Genomic DNA, 26,794 nt, shown 5'->3' with positions numbered 1-26,794 from the left:
ACAGCCCGCAGACGTACAATTGTTTAGTTAGAATATAACTCAGGTACCACAGCTTTAAATTTGACTTGTTAGGCCACTCAGTGGCCTAATGGTTAGAGTGTCCGCCCTGAGATCGGTAGGTTGCGAGTTCAAACCCTGGCTGAGTCATACCAAAGACTATTAAAAAAATGGGACCCATTACCTCCCTGCTTGGCACTCAGCATCAAGGGTTGGAATTGGGGGTTAAATCACCAAATATAATTTCTGGGTGAGCTCAATGCTCCCCTCACCTCCCAGGGGGTGATCAAGGGTGATGGGTCATATGCAGAGAATAATTTCTCCACACCTAGTGTGTGTGTGACAATCATTGGTACTTTAACTTTACCTTAACTGTGTTTCTTTCTGAGAAGCAGTGTCCGCTACTGTGGACATGTTTTCTCTCAGTTTGGAAAATGCCGTTTTTCAGAACGGCATTTCAGTTAAAGGCCTACTTCACCACGCAGTCTGATAGTTTATATATAAATGATGAAATCTTAACATTGCAACACATGCCAATACGGCCGGGTTAACTTATAAAGTGCAATTTTAAATTTCCCGCTAAACTTCCGGTTGAAAACGTCTATGTATGATGACGTATGCGCGTGACGTCAATCGTTGAAACGGAAGTATTCGGACCCCATTGAATCCAATACAAAAAGCTCTGTTTTCATCTCAAAATTCCACAGTATTCTGGACATCTGTGTTGGTGAATCTTTTGCAATTTGTTTAATGAACAATGAAGACTGCAAAGAAGAAAGTTGTAGGTGGGATCGGTGTATTAGCGGCGGACTACAGCAATACAACCAGGAGGATTTTGAGATGGATAGCAGACGCGCTAGCCGCCGACCTCACCTTGACTTCCTCCGACTCCGGGCCGCCGACCGCATCTATGATCGGGTGAAGTCTTTCGTCGCTCCGTCGATCGCTGGAACGCAGGTGAGCACGGGTGTTGATGAGCAGATGAGGGCTGGCTGGCGTAGGTGGAGCGCTATTGTTTTTAGCATAGCTCTGTGAGGTCCCGTTGCTAAGTTAGCTTCAATGGCGTCGTTAGCAACAGCATTGTTAAGCTTCGCCAGCCTGGAAAGCATTAAGCATGTAGTTACATGTCCATGGTTTAATAGTATTGTTGATTTTCTGTCTATCCTTCCAGTCAGGGGTTTATTTCTTTTGTTTCTATCTGCATTTAAGCACGATGCTATCACGTTAGCTCCGTAGCTAAAGAGCTTCGCCGATGTATTGTCGTGGAGATAAAAGTCACTGTGAATGTCCATTTCGCGTTCTCGACTCTCATTTTCAAGAGGATATAGTATCCGAGGTGGTTTAAAATACAAATCCGTGATCCGCAATAGAAAAAGGAGAAAGTGTGGAATCCAATGAACCCTTGTACCTAAGTTACGGTCAGAGCAAAAAAAAGATACGTCCTGCACTGCACTCTAGTCCTTCACTCTCACGTTCCTCATCCACGAATCTTTCATCCTCGCTCAAATTAATGGGGTAATCGTCGTTTTCTCGGTCTGAATCGCTCTCGCTGCATTGTAAACAATGGGGAAATGTGAGGAGCCTTTCAACCTGTGACGTCACTCTACTTCCGGTACAGGCAAGGCTTTTTTTATCAGCGACCAAAAGTTGCGAACTTTATCGTCGATGTTCTCTACTAAATCCTTTCAGCAAAAATATGGCAATATCGCGAAATGATCAAGTATGACACATAGAATGGATCTGCTATCCCCGTTTAAATAAAAAATATTCATTTCAGTAGGCCTTTAACTCCCAATTGAACTTGTATAATGTAAATACCTCACAAATTGACGTTTAGCTTCACTGGCTTCATCTTTTCCAGGTGATAGTAGCTTACAGTATCAAGTAGCTTTTGTGTGCAACAGATGATTTCTCTCAGCACAACATGCCTTGACCGTGTCTTTTAGAACCTCCAACACAGACGTTATGTTTTCACCAGGGTTTGTTTGTCTGTTTGTTAGCAACATACCTCAAACAATTGTTAGGATTTTGGAGAAAAAACAACAATTCATCTCATGTACTACAAACTTTGTACAAAGTGGAACACAATTCACTTCCTTCTTCCTCTTTCTCTCCACTTTACGGCATTCCACGCCCCCACATTGCGGCCCCACGCTGCACAGCAGATTCTGGGCGATGCAATTTATTTTCAGACCCGCCAAATCAAAAGTGCCAGAAAAAAACTACACTTACAAAGGTTTTGTTTGATACCGTCACATGTCACAACATTATTGCTAAGATTATGAAACCGCAATAACGTGGTATCTACAATATCGTTAAATCCCTACAAAGCAGTCAAAGGCCGACAGCATGATATAATCTTTCCATTTTGTGTATGTATTTTTCTCCACCTAAATTAATCCCAACTATTGCTGTTTTGAAGGGAAGTGCCCTTAGGATGATGCGAGCCTTCAAGTTATTATGTAACCATAGGCCATAAAATCATAGCTTCTGTCTCCTGTTTCATTTCTACTATTTAATGGCCATTTTTCTTCATGTGGTTTAGAGTGCGATTTCCTTTGCCTTATCTGGCAAAACATGAATGTCGTTTTGTCCTCCTAGAGTGTTTTGAATCAGATATACTGAATAGGGTGCAGACTCCACTTTGTGCTGCAAAAAGCACCATTTGATGTAGACGTATGTACATATAGACATAGCTATACGCCGATCACATGCTGTGCGTAGGGCCCCTTTATCAATTGTGTGTAAAGAGGCCCATTTAAAATGTCTATCAATGAAAGACAGGACGCTTTTTACCCCAAACTTATGCCTAGACCCTTCCTTCTCCGTCACACTGCAAAAACTGAAATCCAAGTAAGTAAGTAAATATATCAAATAAGGGTGATATTTGCTTATTTTCTGTCTGATAAGATAATTCTTCTCACTAAGCAGATTTTATGTTAGAGTGTTTTACTTGTTTTAAGGGTTTTGGTCCTAAAAGATCTCAGTAAGATATTATAGCTTGTTGCTGAGATTTTATGACCTATATTGAGTAAACCATGCTTGAAACTAGAATATCAACTGTTGCAAAGCTGTGTGATCAACACTCACAAGTATAAAACTACTTTTTTATAGTAATAATTTCTTATTTCAAGCATGAAAAATTAATGACTTTGACACAATTGTGTCTCATATTAAAACAAATGACAGCCAAATGGACTTTGCTATTTTATTTTCAATGAAACAATAGAAATTACGTACTCATATAGTAGTACAGTTGTTATTAGTGAGAATATACTTATTTTAAGGTATTTTTGGGTTCATTGAGGTTAGCTAAATTTACTTTTTTTTGGAAAGTCTTGACAAGCAACATTTTCTTGTTCAGATAATTTTGCTTAGTTCAAATAAAATACCCCTAATTTTTGTATTTTTTTTTTTCTTGTTTTTGAACACTGACTTTTTGCAGTGCACTGATAAGAATATGATAGCATTGACATTGACACTCACGTCTGTAATCCGCACTGTTAGCGCACTGGTCTTGTAAGGAAGACATACCGGCTTCAATCCCCGATGGGAGTTGACAGAAACATGTGTTCATTTATGTTTTAATTATCTTACATTAGTAATGTTGCACTGACAAAAATACATTATTAAACAACTTATTTCCCCTGAATTTGTTTAAAACCAAAATATGCATAATTCAAGTTTGAGTCGAAAACTAAAGTACTGTATAAAAATAGTTACAACAAACAACAAAGTGAATACATTTTGTAAATGTTATAATATTGTGTTGATTATAAAGCATTATTAATGCAAATGACAACGGAGTGTTTGAAAATGTTAATGTCAGTAATATATTCATAATTAGCTTGTTTGAAGAGGACTCTAATGATTCTAACCTACATTAACAATTGCTTCTGGTCTAGATAATGTATATAGTTTATTTCAATAAAAACACAGCCCCCACCCCTTCCCTCTCTAAAAGTTATCTTTTGAAAATGTACATTGTTTAGATTTATGAAAGATAAACGTCACCTTTATTTTTTTTTAGACACTGTTGAAAATATACTTCATAAACATATAGATGCATTCGGTCACAACATCAGGTACACTTGCACATCTTCGATTGATACAGAGCTGCTTAAAAAAGCTGTTTTTAGCCGCATTTACTGTATGTCATTGCTTGTCGCACATCTGTGATATTGTGTGGACGCCAAGATTAAATGAAAATAATACTTTATCCTACCTTTTTTGGTGTTTTGTCCAACTCCGCTGGCCCCATACAGCACACTCCCTGACTGATAACTTTATGTCCAAATAAGTATGTCCACCTCACTGTGCCATCACAACATAGCTAAATTGCAAACCCCAGCGTTCAGAGACATGCAAAACTGTGTGTAAACTTTCGAACAAATGCATGAACCTAATGATTTGATGCTTAGGCAATGTTTAACCCGAGTATCCAACATATATAAATCAGAAAAGACAAAAAACTTAGTGTTGTGTATTTGGGATCTGCCTTATTCCTAAAAATTTGAAATCAAACCATGGAGTCATTGCAAATATTTTTATAAAACAATCTTGCCTTTCTTCATACTTCCTCCAAACGATCCGTTTAGACTTTGCACCATGTGTGACATTTTTTCAAGATGTAATGTCGGCGGATTATCAATATATGGTAGTAATCTACCCAAAGTCCTTTATGCAAGTCCGCCACTTTTAATTTATGTATGAGGGTTTGTAGTCCACACGACATAATGCCCAAAGTGCAACCCAATGAAAATGCTCTGTTATTTGTTGTATTAACCAACACAGGTCTCGACACACACCTCCAGTCTCACCTGAGGAACTAAAAAGTGCCTGACTAACTTTTTCATTTTGCGACAATGTGCCTTCAGCTGGGAAGAAGTATCTCCTAGTGTGTACAAACCAGAATATTCTTGCTTCACAAACCTGTGCCAGTATAACTACTTTAAATGGTGGACTCTGTGCCTACTATTTATGGCAAAGGAGGAGACAATGAATCTGTATGAAATAACAGTATCTTAGCAATGTGTGAATGATACATTAGCAATGTTAGTTGGATGTGTATTGTAGCTTGTAGCTTAGCCCTCTTGTAGAACAACAGCTTCAACAACCTCTATGGCAATATAAAATTATTTTACCAAAAATACTTATAATGGCAGTGTTGGTCCCTACTCTTTATGGCAATGAAGGAGACAATGAAACACCTTTCAAAACTGATTGTTTTTAGAGACAGAAAATAAGTAGCTTGAATATTGGTATTTACTGCTATATTTATGCAAGTTTTCACCAAGGAACTATCATTACATGTTATGTAGACTAGTGGCGGGCCGTGCATTTCCCACCTAGGCCCTCAGTGATGTCTGACTTAAATGATTGCCTCTCAAAATACCATTATTGATGTCCCCACATGACCATTGCTGGAGAAATACTATACAGAGACACATTGACACACTACTGGGCATTGTACAAAACGGGTTATTTTCTGGCGCATTGAAAAAACAATAAACCCGCATCAGCAATTAAAACATATCTTATGTGGTACTGTCAAAATTAAAATTGCAAAAAACATTTTAAACGTGAAAAAATTAAGAAATAAAAAATATCTGAACTCACATTTCATTGAAAGCTGAGCTCGCTTCTGGGGTTGGCTGACATCGTCTCGCAAAATGCAGTTTCTCTTTAAATATCCTTCTTGAAAATGGCCTTGCAAATATATGTCTTGTCTTGTCTAATCATAAAAGATGCAGACGAGGCGTGTTGGCTGAGTTCTTAAAGTTTACTCCACAGCGTGCTCATCAAAAACATCAAGCATGGCTACATTCAACAACCTAAACGGGGCTACTGCGCATGCTCATCACTACTGTGGCATGCTGGGTAATGGAATTGTTATGTTACCTGGCTCATAGCATCACTATATATCTGTCTTAGGCCATCTAGAAGGCCTTACTGACAACATACACTGTCTATCACTGTCAAGACTTTGTCTATGGCGTGGTTTGCTCTCCCGTGGTGCAAAATAATTGGAACGGACGTGGCGTGCAGGTAAAGACATAGTTTAATTATTACTATAAACTCAAACAAAAGGTACAAACAAAAGGCGCTCACAGAGGAGGTAACAAACTTGACTAGGAAAACAAAAGGTGCGCACAATGGCGGAGAACTATGAACATTAAACAAACAAAAACTTACGTGACAAGAGATGAAACAAGAACTAACGTGACAAGGAACTGTGGACATGGCATGAATGGGTGATGTCGCCAGGACGAACAACAGAAACAGAAAAGCCTATATAGTGACAACAGGTGCGTGACTTAACTGTGAACAGGTGCGTGACATGACAATGTGAAAACGTGAGACAGGTGTGTGTGAGTACAAACGTGGAACAGGTGAAACTAATGGTTGCTATGGTGACAAACAAAACCAGGAAGTGAAACAAGGAACTAAGGAAGTGTCCAAAAAACAAAACAGCACATGGCCAAACAAAAACATGAACACAGACATGACAGAACCCCCCCCTTACGGACAGATCCCAGATGTCCAAAAACAAAAAACAGGATCAAGAGTCATGGGAGGGGGGGAGGGGGACATGGCGGTGGGTCGCCAGACCAGGTGTTCCCGAATCCACCGGGGCAGAGTCAGGTGGCGGCGGCGGGTAGACCGCCGCTGAACCTGACGAGGTGGGCGACCTGGGAATGGCCACATTCGTGGCAGACGAGGAGGTCGGCGCACCTGGCGTGGCGGACGCCCATGGAAAGGCCACATCCTTGGCCGACGAGGAGGTGGGCGCGTTGTCGTGGCAGGCGGCGAAGCTTGGCGTGGTGCGTCAGGCGGCGAAGCTTGGCGTGGTGCGTCAGGCGGCGAAGCTTGGCGTGGGGGGTCTTTGTCTTGGCGTGGGTGGTCTTGGCCTTGGCGGTCTTGGTCTTGGCAGCGTGGGTCATGGTCTTGGACTTGGCGTGATTGGTCTTGGTGTGGTTGGTCTTTGTCTTGGACTTGGCGTGGCGGTGCTTGGACTTGGTCTTGGTCTTGGTCACTTGGCGGGTCTTGGTCTTGGTCACTTGGCGGGTCTTGGTCTTGGTCACTTGGCGGTTCTTGGTCACTTGGCGGTTCTTGGTCTTGGTCACTTGGCGGGTCTTGGTCACTTGGCGGTTCTTGGTCTTGGTCACTTGGCGGTTCTTGGTCACTTGGCGGTTCTTGGTCACTTGGCGGTTCTTGGTCACTTGGCGGTTCTTGGTCTTGGCTTTGGTCTTGGCGTGGGTCAGCCACGGGCGGCGCTTGGCGGCGTGGGTCAGCCACGGGCGGCGCTTGGCGGCGTGGGGCAGCCACGGGCGGCGCTTGGCGGCGTGGGGCAGCCACGGGCGGCGCTTGGCGGCGTGGGGCAGCCACGGGCGGCGCTTGGCGTCGTGGGGCAGCCACGGGCGGCGCTTGGCGTCGTGGGGCAGCCACGGGCGGCGCTTGGCGTCGTGGGGCAGCCACTGGCGGCGCTTGGCGTGGAGCAGGTACTGGCGGCGCTTGGCGTGGAGCAGGTACTGGCGGCGCTTGGCGTGGAGCAGGTACTGGCGGCGCTTGGCGTGGAGCAGGTACTGGCGGCGCTTGGCGTGGAGCAGGTACTGGTGGCGCTTGGCGTGGAGCAGGTACTGGTGGCGCTTGGCGTGGAGCAGGTACTGGTGGCGCTTGGCGTGGAGCAGGTACTGGTGGCGCTTGGCGTGGAGCAGGTGGATCTTGGCATGGTCGAAAAACTGGTGGTGGCGGCCGTGCTGGTGGCTGTGGCTTGGCAGGTCGAAAGACAGGTGGTGGGGGTCGTGCTGGTGGCTGTGGCTTGGCAGGTCGAAAGACAGGTGGTGGAGGTCGTGCTGGAAGCTGTGGCTTGGCGTGACGAAAGACTGGTGGTGGGGGTCGTGCTGGTGGCTGTGGCTTGGCAGGTCGAAAGACAGGTGGTGGTGGTCGTGCTGGAGGCTGTGGCTTGGCGTGACGATGCTGACCCACCCCACCTGAACAATTCCCAGCCCTAGCCCCCCCCTCAAGGAGCGGATCCCAGACGCGCTCCCCGCGGTCTGGAACCGTCTTTTGGGGTGGGCGGAGGGGGTTCAGGAGGAGGGCAGAATCCTCCCCTCTAAATTGTCCAAAAGGTCTTTCGTTCCCCCCCACCTGGGCTTTTGTGGGTGAAAAAAAAATTTCTGACTTGGGCGTGGCATGAGTCCTGGGGGGCGGGGCATGAAAATTGGGTGACTGTGATTGACAGGATCTGATTTCTAAAAACATGTCTTGGTAATATTTAATCATGGATTTAGAGTCTTTGGTTGGATGTGGCTGACAAGAAAAAGAGTTCAGGGGAAAAAAATCCATGACGTCACCCACTGGCAGCGGCGTGACGTCGTCCTGGGGAAGCCGGGCTGGCTGCAGCTCGTTTCCGCCCGGAGGGGGAGAAGCTTGCGGGAACGATGCGTCCTTTCCAATGCTTGTGGAAGCCCTCCCTGACGTCCTTCGTTGGGAGCGGCGCTTCCGGGACTGCGGTGACGCAGCGCCATCCTCGGACCAAAGGGAGCTGATCGGCACCAGTTTGCCGGTCGGACCCCACATGAGATCCCTGCGCTCCATGGGGGAATGGCGGAGTGTCTCGGCTTCCATGGCGCGCAGGACCTCCCACGTTACCTCGTCAAAATTGTCCCATTTTTTTGCGGGAGAGCTCTCGTGCTGGCGACATCTGTCAAGACTTTGTCTATGGCGTGGTTTGCTCTCCCGTGGTGCAAAATAATTGGAACGGACGTGGCGTGCAGGTAAAGACATAGTTTAATTATTACTATAAACTCAAACAAAAGGTACAAACAAAAGGCGCTCACAGAGGAGGTAACAAACTTGACTAGGAAAACAAAAGGTGCGCACAATGGCGGAGAACTATGAACATTAAACAAACAAAAACTTACGTGACAAGAGATGAAACAAGAACTAACGTGACAAGGAACTGTGGACATGGCATGAATGGGTGATGTCGCCAGGACGAACAACAGAAACAGAAAAGCCTATATAGTGACAACAGGTGCGTGACTTAACTGTGAACAGGTGCGTGACATGACAATGTGAAAACGTGAGACAGGTGTGTGTGAGTACAAACGTGGAACAGGTGAAACTAATGGTTGCTATGGTGACAAACAAAACCAGGAAGTGAAACAAGGAACTAAGGAAGTGTCCAAAAAACAAAACAGCACATGGCCAAACAAAAACATGAACACAGACATGACAATCACTGTATGTGCCCGTTCACTTACAGTGCACAGACGCCCGCATTACTGAATTTGAAGGCCCCGGCAGATTTGGTACAGCATGGCAACATAGGCTAGCTGAATTCTGATTGGATAAAAACAAAGCATTATTTTCAGAATCCACAGAATGTTTTCCCTGTCCACCCACAATGTTTTCTATTTCCAACCGTAAACGAGGATCCCACCCATATTGAAATTAGACATAGTACAAATATGTTAATACCTCTACTGCACAACTTCTGCTGTTGCAATTAGCTCCTGTTTTGGGCACCCAGCAGCCAACTAATGAATACTAAGTACAATACAAGTATAACCATAATATGTTAATGTATGTAATTTAGCTTAGCATATTCAAATGAAACTAAACTATAACCACATTTGCATCAAGTTGCCATCATTAGTGAAGTCTACTTACTAACAATTAGGTATGTGTTAATTGTGAAGGTATCCAACATAATTTGGAGAGCAAAAGAAAATGTTAATAAGTTGCAGCTGTAAGATTCGACATCCATATGCATGCTTCTCCTTTCTCCGTGTTCCACCTGTTCTCCCTCAGTGTTTAGGTGGGGACGATGAAAATTATTTTTACCACCCTCTTGGTGTTATGCTTGCCACCATAAAGCACATTTTAACAATCACACGATTTGTATGCTTTGCATCCAGGGGATCCTTCCTCTGTAGATGGGTGTTTGTATGACACCCTGTGAGTGTGCTGACGGAAGCCCCAATGAAGCAAAGCCTGGGCTACATAGTGTGTGTGTGTGTGTGTGTGTGTGTGTGTGTGTGTGTGTGTGTGTGTGTGTGTGTGTGTGTGTGTGTGTGTGTGTGTGTGTGTGTGTGTGTGTGTGTGTGTGTGTGTGTGTGTGTGTGTGTGTGTGTGTGTGTGTCAATACATCTGTGTGTGAGGGCTCCACAGGGCAGACCATAGGAGGGCCGGAACAACAGTTAAATATTTCATTACTTCCAGTTTTCAGCAGTGGCTCCACAGAGGGAGGGAGTGTGTGAGACAAGAAGATATATTTCTCCCTCTGTAGATACATAAGTTGCACAGAAAAGATTCAGATAAATGCAGAAATTAAAGTATGTTTGATAATTATGTTTTTATATATCGTGGAACAGGGTAAGACAAAAAGGAGGGACAGGTCGATAAGGGTGATGGAAACAAGAAGGGTGCAGCGGAATAGATGGGAAGATCACAAGGGAGAGCCAAACAGTGAATATTGCATTCCTGGGGGATGAGCCATGGTCACCATGGCAACTGCATCAGAGAGTCACATGATGTGGAGGAGTAGGAAAGAGAGAGGGATGAAGATAGTTGAAAACTAGAGGCAGCGTCAGAGGGTGTGGTGTGCCAGTAGACAGCAGAGAAAAAAGATGATATAATAATGAATTGTCTTTGTGGATTTGGCTTTAGATCGTATGCTGGTTATACGACTACAGCCATGATGTTAGGGTTAGGTTCAGTTGTCAAGACAGATGAAAAAAATGATTGAACGAGTGAACGCAAGTCCAAAAATAGAAGAGAGGAGGGTTGGGACTGACAAGACAGAGTGAAAACAGACTTAATAGTGATTGTTATCCGAGATATCTAATTGGTTCACAATCAGAGAGATACTGTACTGTTTTTGTTGTACACATTACTACTGTGTGCATGCTAAATGGCTCTTTCATTTAAAAAAAAAATTTAAGAATTGTTTATATTATGCAGAAACCGGTATTCAAACATAGTTTAGCTATCTATCATTTTAAATAAAGCATCGGCAAAATGACAGAAACACACGGTAATTATAGTTTACTGTAAGTGATTATGTCCTTTGTGCAAATTAAACTTTTTTTTACTGATCTCATGGGAATTTTGTGTGCTAGGAAATGGAAAAAATATATTATGAGCCTGATCTACTAAAGTGCTAAATAATGTGTGGTAACTATAACATTGTGTGTACTATTAGTGGGTGTGTTGCTGGTGATTTAGTCAGACTGTGTGTACAATTGATAACAAGTGCATTGTGTCATGTTGTTGCCATGCAGCACAAAAATATAATATGTACCACCTTTTCTGGGCAATATTGTGCGATTTAAACAACAAAACGTACTTTTAGCACACTGAAGGTGCACTCTGGGCGGCGCTGTGGTGTTGTAACGGTGTGTTGTAATGATGCAATTGCAAGAAAATGCATATTGCAAGAAAATCGAACACCATCAGCAAAAGCTGACAGACAGCAAAACAAATCAATTTAATTTGTTATATTCAGCCCATTAAAGGGGAACTGCACTTTTTGGGGAATTCACAATCATTATGAAAGACATGACGATGGATGTTATTTATTTTTTGCATTCTAAATATTAAATAAATGCGATCAAAAGTTTGCTTACAATGGAGCTTATGGGAGCTGTGCAATTCGGGATACAAAGCCCTTAAAAAAAGTTATTCTGTCTCAATTGTGCAATGTAGCCGCTGTTATATTCTTAGCTCACTGTCAGATTAATGGCACTGGTCCTTTTGGTGGTGATGGTGACAAGTGAGAATGGCGTTATTTTTTATTGTGTGAATTATTTTGAGTCTTTTCATTTTATCACATTTTGTGGCAATTTGCCTGTGTATGAAACGTGTCATATAAAGTTTTGATTGATTGACTTAAGAAAGGTGGCTGTTATTGTTAATAACTGTTAGGCTTGTACAACTCTTTGTGATGGACGATTCGACAAGCATCTAGATACATGTGTTACGATACGATTCAAAAACAAGATATTTGAAAAACGGTTCATGAACAATCAGATATTATTCAATACAGATTCAATTATAATTCTTATTGATCACAACTAATTGGTCTGACCGTACTAAACACATTTCAGAATTAATCAATAATAATAATAATATTATCAATCATTTTAATATTTTTATAGTTAGAGTTGTAAAAAACTGTTAACAATGTAGAGCCCTCTAAACATTAAATAATGCCCACATTGTCATTTTTACACTCATTTCACCGAATATAGTAAGTAGCCTCCTATACTCTCACACGATGCATTTTTATTCATGGACCTGCTGTTGGTTTAAAGCTCTTGCACAGACACGTACAAGGATTTGGTTAGCTGCATTCAGCCCACAGCCCTTAAGTGTGACTAGCATGGTTAAATATACATAGGATGGAAAACATGCATGTGTGGACCATTTAACCAGAACCAACTTTATCCTGTGTCCGGACTAAAATATATCAGAACATCACTATGAAATTAGGTTCTTACCCAAACATAATACATCTAATAGTAAAGTCAGAGTTGAACTGCAGTGGGACAAAAATAATTATTGCATTGTAAATTGAAAATACTGTGATAAATCCAATAATTTTAACTGATGTTTTAAATATTTTGGACTACATTATTTTCCATGTTGGACATTTTTTGAATGGTATCATTGCCACATGATCATAAAGCCGTGTGGGTTACCGGTAATTAGAGATGGTTACAGTTTGGCATTTGGCTCTAGATAAGTGTTGAGTTTGCTTGAAAGTGAGTGAGAAAGCAAATGAATGTAAAACAGGGATGGTTGCACAACAAAAAGCCCATCAGCATCTCTCACACACACACTGATCCTGGACAAAATGTTTAGATGCTTCCCTTTGTCTGCTTAGTGCTTGTACGTGTATCTGTGGCCCACTGCCCAGCACTTCAAAGTGGAATACACACACAAATAGAAAACAGAGTACAGTAAGTCTCATTTTGCACTGACCCTCATTCACATGCGGACATCCAGATGCACACACTAGCTCTTTCTCCATATCAGGTGCTGTGTGACACCGCAGCCAGCATCAATCACTGGGAGGAAGCTCAAGCTCAGCTTTATTCCAAGCTGGAAAACATATTAAATCAAAACTGTTCCAGTTGGATTGTTGCCAAGTATAAGAGGCCAGAAGCTTTACAGTATTATTGAAAAAGGACAAGGTGTCATGGTGCCTCCGCCTCGGCAGCTTAAAGAGTGTGTCTGTAGATGTGGTCTTAATCTCTCATTATCAGCAGTCCTTGCCTATTTTTGAAACATAATACAATGGGAAGGACGGCACAACGTAAAATCCCATACACGTCGAATTTGCAATAATGGTTACAGAATTTTGCCATGATGCAAAACTCAGTGTTCATGTGTGGACGGGTAAAACTGAGCTTTTTGGTTGGTGTGAAACGTGCAACTCATCTCATGTTTTAAATATTTGTATAACGCTTTTTTCTAGTGACTCAAAACACAATACACCCATTATGAATTCACTCCACATTCACAATATGGTGGTGCTTGGTAAGATATATTTGTAGCCACAGCTGCCCTGGGGTAAACTGACGGAAACATGGCTGCCGATTTGCACCAACCGATCACCACAAAACATTCATTCAGATTCATACACCAGTGTGGGTGGCACTGGGCGCAAGGTGGGTGAAGTGTCTTGCCCAAGGACACAACGGCAGTGGCTGGGATTGCAGAAGATGGATTAATACCAAAAACCCTCTATATCACATCTGGGCAAATTATGGCCCATTAAGATTTGCAATTCCACCCGCCGGACGATTCCAAATATTTTTTTTAGACCTTTAACATCGAAACTGTAGCCGCCATTATGATGTGCAGTGCTGTTTTCAAATGACCGTAAGTCTTGAAATATCGAAAGTATTTTTATTTTATTTTTTGCCCATGTTTGTTGTACAGATTTACTTTACAGAAGACAATTGTGCGATACTTCTCTTGTTACCTTATTTGTATTTGACTTTATTTAATGGATTTATGTTAATGTTTGGCGCAGCCGGACCAGAGCAGAAGGAGATAGAAAGAGAAAAAAAAAGAAGACAGAGGGGGAAATTGCGGGGGATAAGACAGAGAGACAACAACAACAACAAACACAACAATAACAACAACAACAACAACAGACCAGCATAAGCAAATATGATATGTACAAATATGATACGAAAAGTGATAGCATGCCAAAGAAGCAGTTAGTGAAGTAAAAAATTAATAACACAGAAATCACAATGAACATTGTTACACTACAAATGGAGCAATACAAATACCAATAGAAATAGCATGATTGATAATGAATAATGACAAAAATTACTAGGGGTGTGGGAAAAAATCGATTATATATGACATAAGAATTGAAACAGCGATTAGATTACGAGGGTACTCACACTTAAAGTTTAGCAACTTCGGCTAATGTGAGAGTGCAGCTCCTTGCTTAAAATTAGTTTACTTAACACATTTTGAAGTGGTGAGCCAGTGCGGTTGGTCATGCATTTGTTATTGAATGACTGATTTCATTAAATGTGATTGCTCCTCGCCAGGTCCTAATGATAGCCACCTTTCATAATATAACTAATAAGAAACACTTGAAATAATGCACTAATGAATACTATGAAACTTTTATTTCAAGTTAACGATTACTAAACATCACTTTGACATGGTAAATTATTATTTATATTCTTTGATTATTTGTATACACCAGTGCATCTTACCAGTGGTTTGGCAAAAGGCAAGCAGTGACCCAGTTTGTGATTTTTTTTTTTAACTCAAATATTGTAGTTCCATGAAAACACATTAAAGTACAGTTTGAATTTAAGGTACTGTAAAATAATGTGTACAAACACATTAAGCACGTTTAATGAATATTAAACGTGCGATTCTGAATCGCACAACGTGAGAATCGCGATTCGAATTCGAATCGCGATTCTCACGTTGTGCGATTCAGAATCGATTCTCATTTTTAAAAAATCGATTTTTTTTAATTTTAAAAAAAAAAATTTTTAATCCAACAAAACAATACACAGCAATACCTTAACAATTTACATTATTGCAATCAGTTGATAAAACATTGTCCTTTACAATTATAAAAGCTTTTTACAAATATCTACTACTCTGCTTGCATGTCAGCAGACTGGGGTAGATCCTGCTGAAATCCTATGTATTGAATGAATAGAGAATCGTTTTGAATCGGGAAAAAAATCGTTTTTGAATCGAGAATCGTGTTGAATTGAAAAAAAAAATCGATTTTGAATCGAATCGTGACCCCAAGAATCGATATTGAATCGAATCGTGGGACACCCAAAGATTCACAGCCCTAATAATTACCTCTATTATCAACAAATGCAACAATACACGTATATGTATATATATATATATAGAAACAACCAAACACAAACACTGTATCATATATATATATATATATATATATATATATATATATATATATATATATATATATATATATATATATATATATATATATGTATATATATATATATATATATATATATATACAGTATATATATATATATATACAGTATATATATATATATACATATGTATATATATATACATATGTATGTATATGTATATATATGTACGTATATACTGCCATAATACTGAATAACACAATCCTATGCTAATTAATATAATGCGTTTGATGCTTCCACTGGCTACAATTTAAGAACTCTTCAAGTTTTGTATTCAAAACAGACAAACAAAAAAAATTAACTACTCTGAGGTAGTCCTGAGGAGTGTAATATTGTTGGACCAGCCTGTACACCTCTCATGTTGTATAAGCCCAAGTGTTTACTTGACTGTTAGGATTGTGTGCAGCGCTTGGCTTAACAAACTTTGACTCAACACTAAAATGACCAGGCAATATTTACTTCAAGACATGACAGAGTTTGTCAGCACACGCATTCATTGGCCTGGTTTATGAACATGTTTTTAGTTGGTTAAAAAGTGAATCAATGTCTGTCGATTGATTTAAAAATATTAATTGTGACAACATATGTATTGTAAACGTAATACTATTTAACCATGCATGAAAAATTCCTAGTTTGTGAACCTGTTCTCAAACAATGGCAATAAAACTATTCTGATTCTGATTCTGATTCTGATGATGCACTTGACTCGATATGTCTGTTTTACCGCAATCATGCCTTGGTGCATAAGTGTTGCTTTGATGATATTTTAATATTGTTCGGGCACTTTGATCCTCATCAGGCCTTCAGATGACATTACTCTTCCTTCCTCCTCTCTCCCTTTAGGCGGATGCCAAGATGGTGTGTGATGTGGTTAGTCGTATGGAGGACACAGAGCCTTACTCTGCTGAACTGCTCTCCGCCATGATGCGTCTCTGGTCCGACTCAGGGATCCAGGAATGCTTCAGCCGCGCACGGGAGTACCAGCTTAACGATTCAGCACAGTAGTACGTATCCATGTCTGTGTGTCTTCTTGTCGGTTATTGTATTTACTTGTCTTACTGTACATATCTTACCGTGTGCATTAAGAGTTTAATAGTATTGGTTGTAGGAATTTTAACAACAAATACATTACTGTATATTGCTCATCCCAAATCAGAACAACACATGCACCTTTCACAGCTAAGCAACACAAAATTGGTTTATATATCGTCATTTTCGAGAACAATATTATATTTTAAGTATTAAAAATATCCCTTTGACCCCCTTTGATGCATTCACTCCCCCAAAAAGGCAGTGAACACCTCAACAAACCCACAGCACTAATTATTTTAAATTTTCTCAATGTGATCATACACCAGCTATTACTCCCAACAGTCAATCACCATTACCAGTGCCGGGCCTGATTTATGCTGAGTGCCTGTGTGTGGGTGGAGATGCAGACAGCAGGAGAAAACATATCCAACGAAGCGGGGAATGGGAGGGATGGAGCCATTTCCGTTAAGTGCCATGTTTGTGTGTGTAGTCCTTGTTTAACTGTGCACCGTAGATCCTGTCAAATTACAGTACATGCAGGGACATGAAGAAAAACCGGAGAGATTGACTTTAATTGTTGGAGTAATTCAGCAGTACACACTATTTGCAGTAATTTCAGGGGTGGCTGCAGCGTAATTGTTTGTCTCAAATTTGATTACTCACAGTTTTGACCATTTTAGTGAGCTGATTTATCAGTGAAAAGGAAATACAGTAATTTGATTTCCATGGTAATATTACATAGACTAAGACTGTCAACACAACAATATGACATAAGAATTGAAACAGCGATTAGATTACGAGGGTACTCACACTTAAAGTTTAGCAACTTTGGCTAATGTGAGAGTGCAGCTCCTTGCTTAAAATTAGTTTACTTAACACATTTTGAAGTGGTGAGCCAGTGCGGTTGGTCATGCATTTGTTATTGAATGACTGATTTCATTAAATGTGATTGCTCCTCGCCAGGTCCTAATGATAGCCACCTTTCATAATATAACTAATAAGAAACACTTGAAATAATGCACTAATGAATACTATGAAACTTTTATTTCAAGTTAACGATTACTAAACATCACTTTGACATGGTAAATTATTATTTATATTCTTTGATTACTTGTATACACCAGTGCATCTTACCAGTGGTTTGGCAAAAGGCAAGCAGTGACCCAGTTTGTGATTTTTTTTTTTTAACTCAAATATTGTAGTTCCATGAAAACACATTAAAGTACAGTTTGAATTCAAGGTACTGTAAAATAATGTGTACAAACACATTAAGCACGTTTAATGAATATTTCAGAAACACAATGTTTTCATCCACAAGCTCAAAAATTATTTGAACAAAAATTGTCTGCATTTTTTTTTGTTGTACGTTATGTCAGAGGAGTTGAATTACAGCAAACCAACAAAAAGTTTGATAAAAAAATATTTAAGTATAAAAATATATATTTTTCTGATTATATTAGTTGGTGTGTAGAATATTCCAGTCGTAGCCAATACAGTAGTTCAGTCCCACAGACATTCTGCGCCTGCCTGCGAGTCCGCATTCAGGGCAGGATTACCAGCGAGTTGCAGCAGTCAGTGAAAGTGTCTGATCCTTCTCAATGTTGTGCTTCAACTTCTATGCCAGTGTTAGCCATATTTCTTTATTTTATTCTCCTGGGATCCACTTCCACCTGTGTAAGTGGATTGAACATTAATGATGTCGTAAAAAGCCTGACTTTCGCGACGGTCGAGCACACACGAGTACCCAAACACTTTCACACAAACACACGCACACGTACACAAAGACATTCACAGACACACACAGGATCACGCTCAATAAAGGTGATTTGTTCCGTGCGCACACAAGATCACGCTCAATAAAGGTGGATTGTTCCGTGGAGGATTATACAGAGCATCGTTGCTTTCCCGCTGTTAACTACTGTGGTATCTTCTAGCAGAAATTTCTGACATGTTTGATCGAGGTAATATATGCTAACAGATGATCACCGTGATCGAACTTAAGGCCCCGTTTAGACTAAGGTTATCCAGGGTAAATCCCAACTAACCTTATCCGTGTCCACACACAACAATGCCACCGTTTAAGACCCCCTCCGTCCGCTGGCGCAACACGACCTAATACGCATGCGGGGAAAATGTGCATGTCATAGTCACATCCAGTGTTGCTTTGTGTGCAAGTTCTTAAATTTTACTTATCTGAACAATATCCAGTGTTGTGGTATTTCAATGAACTGGAATCCAATGTGCTGTGGGGCCCTATTGTAGTGAATCACACCTGAGCCATCATAAGTTAATCAAATCTTTATTAGACATGAAAGTACACAATGTGACAAAGAACATTTGACAACAATCAATCTAGGGAGCTAGATATCTGGTCAGGACACTCCTCACTCTTTTGCCTTCACCTTCATTGTCCATTCGTTTTTGGTGACTTTATATACTCTGGACCTAGACGTTGAGTCCGCAACATACATGGCGATACAGTCTGCTTTGCCAATCCAAAAGCATTTGCCGTTTTCCGTAGTTAGTCTTCCCTCGACGGCCAGGTAATACAAAGCACACGCTACCTTTTTTTATCACATCTACGGGAGTCCGCATTCTCGTAGTCTCTCCTTCGACAAATGGAAGAAGTTTTTTGTTAAGTAGAATCCAAGCTGACCTCGACATTCGAAAGTTCTCTTGCCGTCTGAGATGTGTAGTATCCCAAATAGCTGCAATCGCTTTCTCTTAAGGTATTCATGTGTGATTTCCACAAGCGTTCATGTAGAGGAAGGAGAAACACGGGCATGTCTGGATGACTCGCCTTCATATTTCCAGTGGTTATCTCTGAGTTACTAAACCGCTTTATTATGAAGCTGACGTCACTTCCTGTGTGGGGCGCGGTCTTTCTGACTTCACTTCCTCTCCGAACTCAGTTTGTAAACAATCAATGAGTCCATACAAAGCTAAGGGCCGCAGATTCAAGAAATACACGCCACATTTACCCGTGTAAAAATTTGTCCGAGGAGGGGGACTTAAATGCTGGTTTAGTGTGGCTGAAACGGGGCTTAGGCTAAATAATTATTCGTTCAAGGGGTTAAACGACTTAGTGTAGACATGGCCTTAATCAATCACGATTATATAATCGCCTGGCCTTAAAATAATACAATAAGATGATACCAACTTATTTGGTGAAAACAGCAGGGGTTTGCAGACTTACCAAGGCATAGTAGTGTAAGTTTTTAAGTTCCTGTCTTCTTGATGGTGAATGGTAGCGTGACTCTTTCTTTAAATTGTTTGAATCCTTCTCTGTGTTGTGCTTTGTTCTTGCTTAAGTGTTGAGATTGCATAATCGTGTCTTGTCGCAGTTGACAGAATTGAAAACAAAAAGGTCTGTTTTCTTCTCAATGTAGACAAAGAAAAAAGAGCCCAGCTAAAAACACGGACAGCGTAAACGAACATTTGTCCCATCCGCTTAATGTCACTGACGGCAAACAGCCGGGGTTGATGAGGATAACGATGATGTTTGGTGGATGGCCCCCCCCTCTGTGTACTCCCACGACACAGAATGGACAGTCGATAATTTGGTTGACTCCGGGCGAAAATTTGGGGTCCATGGCATGAACGCGTTTTATAGAACATCGCTTTGTACGGGACCGTGTTATATCGAACTTTACCTGTATCTATTAATGTAACAATTCAATAACTGTACCCACTCGGCATCCATTACAGCCGGTCACCAAGGATGGGGTTCCCCACATCTGTGGTCCCTTCTCAAGGATTCATCTTTTTCCCCAGTTCGGGCTTTTGAAGTTTTTCCTTGCCTGAATGTGGATTCAGATCAGGGGATCTTGTTGTGGTTAGTGAAGCCCTATGAGGGACTTGTAATCGATTGTGATTGATTGATTGATTGATTGATTGATTGATTGATTGATTGATTGATTGATTGATTGATTGATTGATTGATTGATTGATTGATTGATTATGATCCCACTGTGCTATGTTAATAGTAGATTGCAGTAGATTATGAAAAGGCCACCCAATGTGAAAACATGCAAGACGAATCTGGTTTCAAATTGAAACGTATGTCTTAATCCAACATTTATAAATAAATAAATGATAAATGGGTTATACTTGTATAGCGCTTTTCTACCTTCAAGGTACTCAAAGCGCTTTGACAGTATTTCCACATTCATCCATTCACACACACATTCACACACTGATGGCGGGAGCTGCCATGCAAGGCGCTAACCAGCAGCCATCAGGAGCAAGGGTGAAGTGTCTTGCCTAAAGACACAACGGACGTGACTAGGATGGTAGAAGGTGGGGATTGAACCCCAGTAACCAGCAACCCTCCGATTGCTGGCACAGCCACTCTACCAACTTCGCCACGCCGAGTTGAAAGAGTTGAACATTTAAGGTGACCGAGATGCGCATGAAGGCTGACTTGGGGAAGCAGTATGAGCATAGCACTGCTTAGTCTGCACCATACTGATGTAAAATTGAGTGCATAACGCCAGTTAAGAATATGTATCCATGAAAATTGCAGAACCAATTAAAATTGTAATCATATTCATTGTATTTAACGAGTTGCATCACAAACAAACGCTGCCATTTTACACAAGGTCGATTAGCATGACGGCGACATACTTTCCTCGCTCCCTGCGAGCTGGAGCGACACGCTGGGTATCATTCATCAGCTCATGCGAGAGGCGATTCCCGTTAATTAACTTACTTTTCTTTTGACATGTCTTTATTATGTGCACAAATGCATTGTGGAGTGAGCAAGCCTGTTTTTAAGTTAAAGTTAAAGTTCAAGTACCAATGATTGACACTAGGTGTGGTGAAATTTGTCCTCTGCATTTGACCCATCCCCTTGATCACCCCCTGGGAGGTGAGGGGAGCAGTTTCATCAATTTTGACTTGATGGATTGTTTTGTCTTGCTATTCATTGCTATTAAAAAAAAGTTAATTTTCCTTCTTGGACATCCCATGGACAACAGCAGTGAGACCCATACTTGCCAACCTTGAGACCTCCGAATTCGTGAGATTGGAGGGGGGGTTGAGGTGTGGCAGGCAGGGGTGTATATTGTAGCCCGGAAGAGTTAGGGCTGCAAGGGATTCTGGGTATTTGTTCTGTTGTGTTTATGTTGTGTTACGGTGCGGATGTTCTCTCGAAATGTGTTTGTTATTCTTGTTTGGTGTGGGTTCACAGTGTGGCGCATATTTGTAACAGTGTTAAAGTTGTTTATACGACCATCTTAAGTGTGACCTGTATGGCTGTTGATCAAGTATGCCTTGCAGTCACTTGCGTGTATCTGCAGAAGCCGCATACAACATGTGACTAGGCTGGCACGCTGTTTGAATGGTGAAAAAGCGGATGCTAAAGGCAGTGCCATCACGGCACGCCCTTAATATTGTTGTTCGGGAGAAATTCTGGAGAATGGTAGCCCCGGGAGATTTTCGGGAGGGGCACTGAAATTCAGGAGTCTCCCGGAAAAATCGGGAGGGTTGGCAAGTATGGTGAGACCAATGAAAGTTTTTCACAAGCAGAAGAACTGCGTGGGTTCCGGGTACTCCGGCTTCCGCCCACCCCCTAAAAACATGCACCTGGGGATAGGTTGATTGGCAACACTATATTGGCCCTAGTGTGTGAGTGTGAGTGTGAATGTTGTCTGTCTATCTGTGTTGGCCCTGTGATGAAGTGGCGACTTGTCCAGGGTATACACCGCCTTCCGCCCGAATGCAGCTGAGATAGGCTCCAGCACCCACCGCAACCCGGAAAGGGACAAGCGGTAGAAAATGGATGGATGGATGGATTAAGAAGAAAAGGAATCTGATAATAATGATAAACCAAAAACAAACAATAATTAAAAAAAATATTTATTTCAAACGAAAGCAAAATGCCCTGAACATGGTCAATCGAAAATCATCCCAGAGAATCGGGATCTTAATTACAAGAAAATTGTGGTTTACGTTGTTTTGCCAAATCGTGCAGCCCGAAGTTGAGGCTTATTTGGGGCGGTATAGCTCGGTTGGTAGAGCGGCCGTGCCAGCAACTTGAGGGTTGCAGGTTTGATCCCCGCTTGCGCCATCCTAGTCACTGCCGTTGTGTCCTTGGGCAAGACACTTTATCCACCTGCTCCCAGTGCCACATACACTGGTTTAAATGTAACTTAGATATTGGGTTTCACTATGTAAAGCGCTTTGAGTCACTAGAGAAAAGCGCTATATAAATATACTTCACTTTAAGCTTTGTGCCAGTGTAACATGACAGTGGACCCCGCAATATGTATGTCCTCAAGGAAAATGAGTATCTAGTCTTGAGAGTGGTGCCAAAGAAAACTGAAAAATAGTCCATCCATCCATCCATTTCCTACCGCTTATTCCCTCTCAGGGTCGCGGGGGGCGCTGGAGCCTATCTCAGCTACAATCGGGCAGAAGGCGGGGTACACCCTGGACAAGTCGCCACCTCATCGCAGGGCCAACACAGATAGACAGACAACATTCACACTCCCATTCACACACTAGGGCCAATTTAGTGTTGCCAATCAACCTATCCCCAGGTGCATGTCTTTGGAGGTGGGAGGAAGCCGGAGTACCCGGAGGGAACCCACGCAGTCACGGGGAGAACATGCAAACTCCACACAGAAAGATCCCGAGGCCGGGATTGAACCCAAGACTACTCAGGATCTTCATATTGTGAGGCAGACGCACTAACCCCTCTGCCACCGTGCTGCCCCTGAAAAATAGTGATATCACAAAAGAAATCAGTAACTATGATATTATATGTATGATATTTGACTATGTAGTTTCAGCTAGCTAATATAAAATACCAACACTAGTTCATAGATAAATTGGTACTGTAGCTACGAGATGGGTAGTGAGCTCCATTTCTTGACAAGACTAATGCAGCTGCCCTGTAGCATGTGAGGTTCCATGCAATCAATCCTCCAATGCATCCTGTGGAAGTTTGTAGAAGCGTGCTAGGTTTTAAACGCTCTCAGGGGCCCTCTGGTGGCCATAGGTTGCTCCTACAAGCATTTATATATTGTACCAGATCAGCCATGACATTTGAAGATGAATTGTAGCTTGACAGCAACATAATGGACAGTGCACTGTGCTTCCAGGTAGTGACATCATTGTGTACAAACCACATCAGCTAATGAGTTGACTAAAAGCCTCACTGTAAGACTGCATTTGGATAGAAATCAATGAATACATGTCTGGAAATTAAGCAAAGCAGAATGATGGCAACATAAAATAGAAAACAATGTAGTGACTATAGAAGCAAGAGGAAAAAAAAGCTGAATTTAAATGATTCTCAGTTACTTTAAAAGCAACTAAGTCAAAAAGTTATGTACATAGGGGTGTAACGGTACGTGTATTTGTATTGAACCGTTCGGGTTCCGGTTCGGTTCGGAGGTGTACCGAACGAGTTTCCACACAGACATATTAAGTAGCGTAACGCACGTTGTGTAAACAATGCACACCGAGGCACAACACATGGCATGCTAGCAGCTAACGGGCTACGATAGACTGACCATACGTCCTCTTTTCACCGGACATGTCCTCTTTTGCGGAGCTGTCAGGGCGGAGTTTCTTAAATGCCTCAAATGTCCGGCATTCTGAGTTAGGGTTGCGTGTATTTTCAATGTACGTTCAGGGTTAAGAAGGGGTTAAAAACAAAACAAATTGTGCGTGCAGCAGCATTCGTGAGGGAGGGGCAGAGACAGAGAGAGCGAGAGAGTTATGATAAACGCGCATTGTCGCCAGGCTCTGCTTTTTATCCAAAGATTTATCAGATTAAATTTTTACTATCTATAGCAGGGGTGTCAATAGTGTGCCCCGGATGCCATTTGCGGCCCACAGCTAATGCTTTAAAGGCCCACGGCACATTCTAAAAATACTGTTAAATAAACAAAACCATAACAAAAGTGAAATAAAAAAGCTTAAAGGTTAAATGTAATTTAGAAAATCTTGCAATGTTGACTAATAAAACAAAGCTGTTTTTTTTTCTTTCAAACTGTCATTGCTGAAAACATAATATTGAATCAAAATCAATGTTATTATGAATTATTGACCTATCCAAGGTTCCGATTACTTCACATCAAATATTCCACTAAGAAAACTATTTTGAAAGATTTTGCAAATTTGGTAAATAAATAACCCAAAAATTTATATTTTGTTGTTTTCTTACTGTACCGAAAATTAACCGAACCGTCACCTCTAAACCAAGGTACGTACCGAACCGAAATGTTTGTGTACCGTTACACCCCTATACGTACATGTATTATATTTACATATATTTAATTAGTTTTGCCATTTTCAGTCATTTCAAACAGCATCCATACTTTGTGAAAGACCATATCAGCATGAATGTGTGTACACTAGCAAACAATTTGTGTGTGCTAAATGTCACATTAAAGATTGATGCAAACTTCCTGTTGTGTTTTGGCCTGTGGAGCCTGTGTGTGTGTGTGTGTGTGTGTGTGTGTGTGTGTGTGTGTGTGTGTGTGTGTGTGTGTGTGTGTGTGTGTGTGTGTGTGTGTGTGTGTGTGTGTGTGTGTGTGTGTGTGTGTGTGTGTGTGTGTGTGTGTGTGTGTGTGTGTGTGTTTGTATTCCTACCCTTCTTGAGACATCAACAAGGAAAAGTACCTTCCATATGAGGATCGGTGAACAAGTTAGGACATAAATCATGGTCCCAATACGGAAAACCATTGCGTCTAATAGAGAATGTCTCATTTGCACCCCTGGTGGTGAAATCTATCAAAATTAGGGTGGTCCCAAAAAGAAGGGATTTTTCAAATTGACTGTGTGTCGGTTTTAAAAGTGCTCCCCCTCTGGTCAACATATGAAATAACAAGTTTGTGTAAAAATTTGAAGTGAGCCCCCTCTGGCCGACATATGTAATAACAATTGTGTGTAAGAAATTAAAATGCGCCCCCTTTGGCCAAAATGAGTAAAAATAAATATGTATTTAGAGACATACTCTAATAACTTGAAGTAAATAATGAACATTATTTACATACAAACCAATTTCAAACAAATAAACAAAACAAAAAATGTATTAACTAAAAGCAGTATGTTTCTCACAATGTGTCGACTTGTTTCTTAAAAAATCGGGAACAATTTCTCATATTCTTTCTGTTTCTGTAATATTGCAATATTGTCTCGTAAAATTATTACTTTTTTATGTAAAATTATTACTTTTTTATGTAAAATTATTACTTTTTAATGCAAAATGGTGACATTTGTCATATAACATTTTGACTTTTATAAAAATGTTGCCAATTTTTTGTTGTCCTTGTAAAATAGTGACATTTTTTGAGTAAAATTATGACTTTTGTCATAATTTTGCCAAGTAAAATACTGATTATTATAATATTGCCAAAATTTTAAAGTTTTCTTATAAAATTGTGACTTTTGTCGAGTAAAGTTACGACTATTTTCATAAAATTGCCAACATTTTAAGCTTTTCTTGTAAAATTGCGACTGTTTTTGAGTAAAATTCCAACTTTTATCATAATGTTGCACAAATGTTCAGTTTTTCTTGTGAAAGTTTTACTTGCGTTGAGTAAAATTACAACTTTTATTATAATACTGCCAAAATTCTAAGGTGTTCTTGTGAAATTGTGACCTTTTTCTTGTCAAATTCAATACATTTTTCACAACAAGCTTTTTTATATTGGCGTAGTATGTATATTTTGTTAATGTTGTAAATATAAATCTGTGTGTGTGCCTGCGTGCATGTTTGCTTGTGTGTGACAAACCATCAGATCACATATAAGTTAACATCTATTATGTATCCTCATTTTGAATATGTCCCCTTTGATTTAAATATTTTCTTCGGTTGATTAAAGTTTTCAGGATGCGGAACGGTTTGCATATGTTTGTAAGTAGTGTACATTGTGGAAAGAAGAAGGCTTTTTTCTGAGGTTACTGCCTGAAGCCTCCTGTTCCTTTTTTACAAATGGCAGCATGTTGACCTATTTACCACAATGCACATATGCTTACATTGTGTACATGTATGGCACCGTTCTTTTTTTAGTGTTGAATCGTAAGATACAGACCCTGGACCACACGATGGCTTGGATGTGGGTTATTCATACAGTGCCAAGTCTTCATTAAAGACAGTAGCACTGTCTTTAAGTAGACCGCCTTTAAGATTTTATTTACATTTCTATAATTTTCTGAAACATTAATTATAATCAGGTGTTTGTTCATCGCATTTACTCTTTATTTTGTGCTACTAGTGATCGTCACACTGCTGCATACATTCTTCTCTATCATATCACAAGATTCTCATATAGGTT

At 40.7% G+C, this 26,794-nt stretch overlaps 1 protein-coding gene across 1 annotated transcript in view; it reads left to right on the top strand.

Moving 5' to 3' along the window:
• Window positions 1-26,794, top strand: part of LOC133641469 (guanine nucleotide-binding protein G(o) subunit alpha-like) — a 163,016-nt gene that overhangs the window by 85,344 nt on the left and 50,878 nt on the right. Inside the window, exon 3 of the mRNA XM_062035208.1 lies at window positions 16,314-16,474. Within this exon, the coding sequence (XP_061891192.1) occupies window positions 16,314-16,474 (161 nt within the window). The remainder of the gene's footprint in view (window positions 1-16,313; window positions 16,475-26,794) is intronic.

The sequence above is a fragment of the Entelurus aequoreus genome, linkage group LG24 (genome assembly GCF_033978785.1).
Source record: "Entelurus aequoreus isolate RoL-2023_Sb linkage group LG24, RoL_Eaeq_v1.1, whole genome shotgun sequence".
Classification (NCBI taxonomy): domain Eukaryota; kingdom Metazoa; phylum Chordata; class Actinopteri; order Syngnathiformes; family Syngnathidae; genus Entelurus; species Entelurus aequoreus.
This window is presented reverse-complemented; position numbering and strand designations above follow the sequence as displayed.